Source organism: Humulus lupulus, chromosome 6 (genome assembly GCF_963169125.1).
Source record: "Humulus lupulus chromosome 6, drHumLupu1.1, whole genome shotgun sequence".
Lineage (NCBI taxonomy): Eukaryota > Viridiplantae > Streptophyta > Magnoliopsida > Rosales > Cannabaceae > Humulus > Humulus lupulus.
The window spans coordinates 37,180,489-37,190,270 of NC_084798.1; the positions used below are offsets into that span (position 1 = coordinate 37,180,489).

Consider the following 9,782-nt stretch of genomic DNA (forward strand, 5'->3'; position numbering starts at 1 on the left):
ATCCACAAATTCCGCTTCTTTCCATTCCATCCCGTGATTCATAGCAAAGTCTAAAAACAAAGCAAAACAAAAGCGTAATCTTGCACAAAACACACAAATAGACTCAAAACCAGTTTAAAAACACACTCTAAAATGACCCTAAAACGGACTTATCACTTGCTTAACAATAAAGGTGAAACATTTAAAATATATAAAGTCGAAGTTGAAAATCAATTGGAATGAAAAATAAAAGTAATTAGAAGTGATATGAGCGGTAAATGCTTTTCAAATGAATTCAACTTATTTTGACAAGAGCGTGAAATAATTCATAAATTTACAACCTCTTATACGCCCCAACAAAATGGTATCGAATAGAGAAAGAATAAAACTTTTGTTGAAATGATTAATGCTATGTAATTACATGCTTAATTGAGTTTTGCTTTATGGGGTGGAGCCTCTTGCTATCCACATGTCATATTTTAAATCATATTCCCTTAAAGAAAAATTAATATCACCATATGAGATATGGAAAGGGAAGAAGCCTAAACTAGGGTATGTCAAAGTGTGTGGGTGTCTTGTTTGTTGCAAGAGCATAACCCTAAAAGGACTAAATTGGGTCCTAGGGAAATTAGGTGCGTATTTATAGGCTATGCCTCAAATAGTAAAACCTATAGTCTATTAGACTTGAAGTCTAATGTGACAATTTAATCAAGAAAAGTAGAGTTTTTTCAAGAACATGTTGTATAGTGAGAACAAACCTTAAGAACCTAATGAAGTAACTCAATAGGAGATACCTTCAAATGTTACCTATATTACCTAGAAGGAGCCAAAAACTCAAATAGTTGAGATCAAATAATAAATGTACTCAAGTGAAAACACTTTACATGGTAGAGGGTAACCATAAGGAAGTCATTTGGAAGTATTCAATGATACTTTAAATAGTAGATGATTCCAAAACCTACTAAGAAACTATGAGGTTGTTTGACTCCATAACTAAAAAAATATTTTTTGAAAACAAGTAGGGGAGTTTGGGGTTGCTTTCATAAAATAAATTTTAAAAACAAAGTTATAAAAAATAAAAGTTTTGAGAACAATAAAAAGTTATTTTCAAAAAAATTTTTGCCTATTCTTTTCTTTCTCACATCACTTTTTTAATTATTATTATCTCACATAATTTATTCTCACTTCATTTTCTCAATCAACACTTTCTCTCTCGTCACTTTCTCTAACATTATTTTCTCTTCTTATTACTTTCTACCTCATCATTTTCTCTCTCCTCACTTTCTATCTCATTTTTTCTCGCATTACTTTCTCTCTTCTCAATTTCTCTTTCCTCAAAATTTTCATTATTTTTTTTCACATTACTATTCTCTCTTTGTAAATATATTATTACAAACTTTAAAAGAATTTTCTATTTGTAAATATATTTATTAATTAATTAATTGTTAAAAAAAACTAAAAAATTGTTTTTAGAAAACATTAATGAAATACCTCTTGTTTTTTGAAAATTACAAAAACTATTTTTTGTTCTCATTTCTGAAAACACAACTTTAAAAACAAAAAAACAGAAAACAATGTCAAACAAACCTTATGTCTTTAAGAGACCATACTTTTTGGAAAGAGTCAATAAATGATGAAATGAATTCAATTATATCTAACCATATTTAAGAATTAATTGACGATCCACTTGAGTAGAAACCAATATGGTGTAACTGAGTATTTTGAAAGAAATATCACATCAATGGTACTATTCAAATCTTTTGGCGGCCAAAAAATTTAGGCAAAATGAAGTAATATATTATTTTGACACTTTCGCATTGGTAGCTAAGACTGCATTTGTTATATGATTATTTGGCTTATCATCAATTCATAATTTTTATATTCATCAAATGGATGTTAAACGACATCTTAAATGAATATCTAGATGAGGAAGAAGAAAACATTTTATTCTTGATGATATATCAAGATCACAACATGCTTATAATTTGCTAATTGTGACGATTAATAAATCTCTTTAAGCATGAAGCTTTTCTTATTTATTTATATATATTTATATAGAGGTAGTATATATATTCCATTTAAATATATATATAGGAAGTTTCTTAGGTATGAGCATTACTATTGTAGGGACATATTCTGTTTTTGATACTTGGAGAAATTATGATCCAATGTTTTTTGTATGTGAGCTTACATTATAGTTATAGTAGGTATTCCGCCAATTTTTAGTAAATTCCGATAAATTTACAGTGTCGAAATCAGGGTTCAAATAATCAGTTTTCCACGAGTATAAAAAGATTAGACTCGTATGCAACTAATTGTTTGAACTTAGATTTTGCCACCTTAATTTTTTTTTTTAGAATTTCTCAAATATTGTCAGAATTTCTATTATAACTATAATAGAAACCATAAAAAAATAGGTTATAATTTTTTGTAAGTATAGAAAATAGAAATAAAAAAAGTGATACCCAACCTAACAAACTTTTGATAGTCTTTTGAGAAAGTAATACCAAAGAAAAAATTAGGATCCGTGGATTCTTTGGTAAGTATTATAAGAAATAGATCACAATTTATATAGACATATTTTGAAAAAGGAGGAATAATGCATATGAAAGTTTACGATGAAGATAGCTTTAATTACTTTAATATTATGTTCTTCAGGCAAAGTATCGATCAATTCTTTAGTAATTAAAGTGGAGAAGTCAAGTATTTTTAGTTTTAGAGTAGTGTTGTGTTGAGAAAGAAATGTTCTGATACATAAAAACTTGTTCGTACATCTTTGAAATCACACTATCTACCTGCAACTGTTATTAATTTGCTTTAACTCAAAACTTTCACAGTGTTCAATAATGGCTGCAGCAGAAAATAATCTCTGCGTTGTTGCTGATCGGATCCTCGAACTGCTGCGTAGTGAAGATGTTCGCGAGATGGTTGGGTCTTTATGGGGTACTGCCGAACGTGATGACATGCTGCAGAGACTCGAAATGGCCATTTCTGAACTCGCACCTCTGCTTCCTGATGCGGAGATCCAGGCTCGCCATAACGAAGAACTCGAATTATGGCTGAAAGGAGATGTTGAAGACACTCTCTGTATAGTTGAGAATTGGCTAGAGGAGCAAGCAACGGAAGCTTTGATGAAGCGTAGTAGTGGTGGTGTTGCTGCTAGAAAAAATATGTATACGACAATAAGCAGTTTCTTCTCAACAACAACACGCCCCACCGCTACTTCTCTAGATTTTCATGACATTCGTGATTGTATTGAATGCATCGAAGTAACAGTAGATGTGTTTAAGAGTGACTTTAATCTGGAGAAGCGTCGTGATAAAGAAATTGAATTTCCCAATGGAATGGCGTCCATTTGCTCATTTATTGTGCGAGAAGGAGGATCAAAGCATGTTGTTCAGAGAAGGTCGGATATCATCGATGTGGATGCAAAGGAAAAAATCATTCATTTCTTATTAGGTCATGATGATGATGATGAGCAGCAGCAGCAGCAGAATGTTGCAACGGTTGTTGTGGCGTTGAATGATGATGAGCAGCAGCAGAGTGTTGCAACGGTTGTTCTGGTGTTGGAAGATGATGATGATGAGCAGCAGCAGCAGAATGTTGCAACGGTTGTTCCGGTGTTGGGAATGGAGCAATCAGAAACAAGGAGGCTTGCAAGGGAGGTTTTCAATGACGAGAGGGTTCGAAATCATTTCCACAAACGTATTTGGGTATGCCTTTCTTCTTCTGGTACGTCTCCCATTAACAATTCCACCCAACTTTTGAATGTATTGGTTGCATGTCTACATCCTAATCATCATCCAAACATGGAGCAATCTGATTTGGATATGCTCATGAACCTACTTGTCTCTTCATTATTATCTAGTGTGCCATTCCTTATTGTACTAGATGATGTGAACCCTCAAAATTTCCTATTCCTTAAAGGAATTTTGGGCAATTTTGAGGGTAATGGTAGTAAGATAATTATAACTACCTGTAACCCAGAAGTTGCAAACAATATTGGCACCATCCAACCATATTGTTTGGCTTCTTATTGCCCTTTTCCAAGTGAAGATCAATTGTGGAGGCTATTTCGAAATGCAGTGTTTGGAGTACAAGAGCATGAAGGCATCCACTCGAGGGTGAGAGAAATCGGAAAGATGATCGTAGAAAGGTGTGATGGAATAATCTCTGATATTGTCACAACGGCAATAGGAAGCATGTTATATTTTGAAAATTCAGAAGGGGAATTGATTCATTTCTATGAAATAGTACTTTTCGAAATAGAGAAATCTCATGAGCATGATTCAAGTGATTATGAGAGGGTATTATCATTACTCAAGTTGTGCTATGATCATCTCCCTTCGCGTCTAAAACATTGCTTTGCCTATTGTAGCTTATTTCCCAAAGATCACGAGTTTGATGTGCAGATGATGATAAAGTTGTGGATGGCACAGGGCTTTATTATCACTGATCATCCGGAAAAATCAGCTGAGGACGTGGGTTATGAATATGTTCTGAATTTACTAAGAAGATCCTTCTTTCAAGAACCCACAATAGATGTGATGAATCGCGTGGTTAAGTTCAAAATTCACCATTTGATGCATGATCTTGCAACTGTTGTAGCCGAGGGAAAATGCTTATTCTCATCACCATTTGATGCAAAAGTAGACTACCCTGCCCATGTGTCATTTGAATACAGTGCAGTGTCAATTATGGGAGATGTTGCAGAAGGTTTTTCTGGGAATAGGATACGATCAGTCCTTTTGCAGAGTCAGTGGTGGAGGTCCGGAGAGAGACACGACAACGACACATTATTTGATCGTATTATTAGCAAGTGTGACCATTCACGAGCACTAGAAATGCGTGATTTTGGAATCAGGATAGTTCCAAGTTCAATTGAGAAGTTGAAATTTTTGAAATATCTTGATCTTTCTGAGAATGAGGATATTTTAAAACTACCCAATTCCATTACCAAGCTCGTGAATTTGCAAACTCTGAGGCTCTCCTCGTGTTTCAAGATCAGACAGTTGCCAAGAGACATTCAAAATTTGATCAGCCTTCGACATCTCGAGATTGATGGGTGCCACAATCTGACTAGTCTTCCTCAAGGATTTGGTCATCTTACTAATCTTCAGACGTTATCACATGTTATGCTTGGGGAGGTCTCTTCTGCGCACGATGCCCAATTAATTGAAGTGAAGAAATTGATAAGTTTGTGTGGAACATTTCAATTAAAAAATTTGAGTCATGAAATTTCAGAGGCTACATATTTAAATGCAGTGCCTAACAGAGTTCGATCTTTGTCATTAGAATGGAATATTCAAGAGATGAAGAGAATTGACCAGATGCCCCCAGTACCACCACTAGACAATGACAACTTCTCTTCTCATCTTGAAGAATTAACTATAAATGGATACAAGGGTGTCGTTTTATTTAGTCCAAGCCTGGTGAAACTTGGCAATCTGGTGAAACTTTCATTGCGAAGTTGCTCATTTTGCCAATCTCTACCGTCATTGGATGATTTGATTCATCTCAAGGTATTGGCACTGGATGAGATGGTCAATCTGCAACACATTTCAACCTCATTATTCCTTCCATCCATAAAGGAACTCTGGCTCACAGAACTGCCTAAGTTAGAGAGATGGTGGGAAAATAATGACACTACTCATGATTTGGTTTCTTCATTTCCTTGTCTGTCAAAATTGGTTATTGAAGATTGCCCAAAGTTGGATTCCATGCCTCTCTTCCCGACTCTAGAAGAAGGCCTAGTCCTGGACACAACTAGCTGGATCCCATTCAAACTCACCATGTCCAACCAAGCATCACCATCACCATCACCATCACCATCATCATCGTCTCCTCCTCTCTCCAAGTTGAAGAATATGTGTATTGGTGGCATTAACGAGCTTGATGACAACGAAGCTGGTCAGATCAAATGGGATACATTAGAAAGTTTAGAATTCCTGAGATTAGATTGTCTTCCACTCAAGACTCTTCCTTCGGGGCTTCGAGATATCATCACCTTGCAAGAGCTTCACATTTCGCGTTGTGCTATAAGAGACATCAATGGTATTGAAGCTCTAGAATTTCTTGAAAATCTTGTGATTCGTTTATGCCCAAAATTGGAGTCGCTACCAGAAGGAATTCATAGCCTGAAATGTATGAAAACACTAGAGATTCAGCGTTGTCCTTCCTTAACAAGAAGATACCAGAAGATAACTAGTGCATATTGGAATAAGATTGCTCATATTCCACATGTTCGTTTGGATTGGATTCCCGTCGAATGATTCCTTTGGTTTTGATTTTCTTATTCAGGTATGCTATGCTACCAGAAATTCAAATGTTGATTTTTTTTTTTCATTTTACAATTGTCATATTTTCTCTTGAAATATTCTAGAGAATATAACGTTTTCTGGTCTTATTTGCAGAAGCTAAGCTCGATTCTTTTTTGTTGTTTGTTACTCAATACAAGAATTTGAAAGACTTGGACAATCAGAACATGAGAACTTTTTTTGGTATCTCTATAATTTCTTATTTTAATTATGTTATTGTAAAAATTGAAATTTTTTATATATATATTCTTATATGTAAGATAATAATGTAGATTGTAAATCTGATTTAAATTTAAATAAAATTAAATAATTAAAAAATCATATCTCTTATAACTTAAATAAAATTTAATTAAATTTAAATTTAGATTTTACGTATTAGAATAATATCATATTAAACATATAACACAATATAAGCTATTATTAATTAGAAACAAACTTTAAAAAAAAAAGCACTAGCAGCAAACTTAAATTTATAATCCATATATAATATTAATATGATTGAAACTTTTTTTCTTTATCAAATTCCGTAAAAGACATTGCGAGTTATATTAGAAACTAACAATAGTTGATGCATGAATATTATTCTACATTATGACTTTTTCTATTATTATTTTATTCTATTATTAATTTCTTTTTAAATATTATTGTAATTTATATATATCATGTAAATACGTATTTATGTCAATGTAGTGTTTAGATGTCATATATGTAGAGATTATTGATATAAATATTTATATATACTATAGAACTCTAATTCATTCATTTATATATTGAAAAAAAGTGAATTGATTTTTATTAAAATTATAGACAATGTTTTGCCATAATTTTTTAATACATTTATATCATACACTATATTAAACATGCTTTATTTATTTTTATGATATTATTTATTTATTTAAAATTTATATGATAATTAAAAAATAATAAAAATAAATACATATTTGAATAAGTATGTTCTTGACTTTAAAATTAAGCAAGTGTGCATTGCCCATTATTTTTACATAGTATATATATATATATTTATATATATCTGACTCCTTCAACTGAAATTTTATGTTGCAGACATTTTGAACTAAAATTGGATCTTGTTTTACCCCTCTTCTACTCTGCCCTGGTGCAAAAAAACTAAACTTGAAGAGGTAATCACAAATTTCTCCTATTTTTGGTCTTTCATTGACGACCGTGCAGAAAATGAATCAAACTTTGCTTCTTTTTGTGATGCCAGATGTCCTGAAATTTGGATTGCCTACACTAACTCAAAATTGCTCATCATATCATATGTAAATGTTGAATGTTGTATGTGAAAATATGATATAATCTATATATCATAATGCTGAGCTTTGATGAGGTGACATGGTTAAGCTTCCTTCATTCTATTTTATCTATTTTTTTTTTCAATTTATTTTAGGGAAATTATCCTATTTACGTTTATTTGTCATCTTTTTTCAACTTTACGTTATGTTTTTATCTTTTTCAGTTTTATAAATGTTTATTTTCAAATATACGATTTATACATTTACTTATTACATTTCTACTGTTTCTTCTTTGCTTTCCCGTTTACTTTTTTCTTCTTCTTCTTCAATCTCTCTTCTTTTCCACTTGGTTTTCATACATAAATATTAGAAAAGTCTTTTTTTGACTTGGTCAACCATTAAAGTTGCAGAGAGTCAATGTTGCATTTAATTTGATCTTAAGTGAAAAAACACTTCAAGAAAGGAGTATATGACGCTGTTATCTATATTCAAATCCCTGAATTATATTATAAATATATATATATATACATAATGCAATGGATAATTTATGTAAAATTACAACTTAAATAATAATAATATGACATTATATATAGGCACACTAATAATTAAAATTGACAATAGCTCTCTTATTCTACTCACTTCCAATCGATTGTTTGCAGCAACCTAAATATTTACAGCAACCCATTCAGATTCAACCAAATCAATTAAGAAAATATAAAAAAAAAAATAGAGAATCTCTTAAGCAAGCTTGTCAGCAACCTTCATTAAACTTAAAGAAACTAGTCAGCAACATAATCAGCAACCCAGAAATTCAGTTTTAACTCATTTCATAAAATTGACAATAGCTCTCTTATCCTACTCACTTCCAATCGATTGTTTGTAGCAACCTAAATATTTACAGCAACCCATTCAGATTCAACCAAATCAATCAAGAAATTTCAAAAAAATAGAGAATCTCTTAAGCAAGCTTGTCAGCAACATTTATTAAACTTAAAGAAACTAGTCAGCAACATATTCAGCAACATAATCAGCAACCCAGAAATTCAGTTTTAACTCATTTCATAAAATTGACAATAGCTCTCTTATCCTACTCAGTGTCAATCTCTTGTTTGCAGCAACCTAAATATTTACAGCAATATGTACTAGATTCAGAGCAACCTACAAGCAACTTATTCAATATTTAGAGCAACCTTTGAAACACCAAACAACAAAAAACAGAGCAACAAAAGTAAGAAGAACTTACATGAAAGTTGCAATGATTTGAGTGGTTGAGTTTGTTTTTGAAGTCATAATTCAATAGGATTTCAACCTAATTGCAGATTTTGATGAGATTTTGTTGGGTTTTCAATTTTTTGTTGCGGATTTGAGTATTTTGGATTTGACGGGAGGAGATTTCTGGTTGGTTTGTTGAAGTTATACAGTTTGGCAATGGCTGGTAGAGAAGAAAAGATGAGATCATGAAGATGGGAGAGATGGAGATTGTGTAGAAGGAAGAGTGGGAGACCCATTTGCAAACCTTAATATTGAATACAATATAAATACATATATATTAATGAATTAAATATATAAGAACTGTATTTTTGCAAAAAATGTTCCTGATATATGTATTTGCAAAAAAATCCCTTTATTTTATCTCTTTAATATTGTATTATATTTTAGTTTTATATAAAAAAAAGTCTTCTAATAATTTATATATTAATTAATAATGATAATAATGTTTCAGTTTTATATATATAAAAAAACGTATTCGAATACTTTCTATATTTATTAATAATGATAATAATTAATTAAAAGTTCATAAAAGAATACATTTACATAACATAATGTAGAGTATATAAATAAATTTCGGTTTCTATTTTTTAGGTTGTCACGAAACTATCTATATTATTTAATAATGATAATAATTATTAATTAAAACAAAAATATATATAATTATTGGCTCTTGTATTGTACTCCAGTATTAGTCTTTTCTGTAATCTCATTATTCATACGTCGGAGACTCTTTAATTTCATAGAAACCAACATAGAAAAAGTGAAAGGTCTCATTATCAATTACATTAAACGTGATCTCCTTAACAAATTAAAATTTACATCCAATTATTTAAAGGCATGTGAAATTATAAATATACATGAGTGTTTTGAGCAGGCATCCAAGGTGGAGTACTACAACATTGGAGTTGCAGGTTACTCAAATATAATATAACTAAGCATCTTTTTACAATCTTCCATTTTC

At 31.3% G+C, this 9,782-nt stretch overlaps 1 protein-coding gene across 1 annotated transcript; it reads left to right on the forward strand.

The window, feature by feature from the left end:
- Window positions 1-2,728: 2,728 nt before the first annotated feature.
- Window positions 2,729-7,928, forward strand: LOC133782073 (putative disease resistance protein RGA3). Its single transcript, XM_062221236.1, has 3 exons — window positions 2,729-6,279; window positions 6,393-6,479; window positions 7,359-7,928. The coding sequence occupies exon 1, from the start codon at window positions 2,826-2,828 to the stop codon at window positions 6,249-6,251; it is 3,426 nt and encodes a 1,141-aa protein (XP_062077220.1). The 5' UTR covers window positions 2,729-2,825; the 3' UTR covers window positions 6,252-6,279; window positions 6,393-6,479; window positions 7,359-7,928.
- Window positions 7,929-9,782: the final 1,854 nt, after the last annotated feature.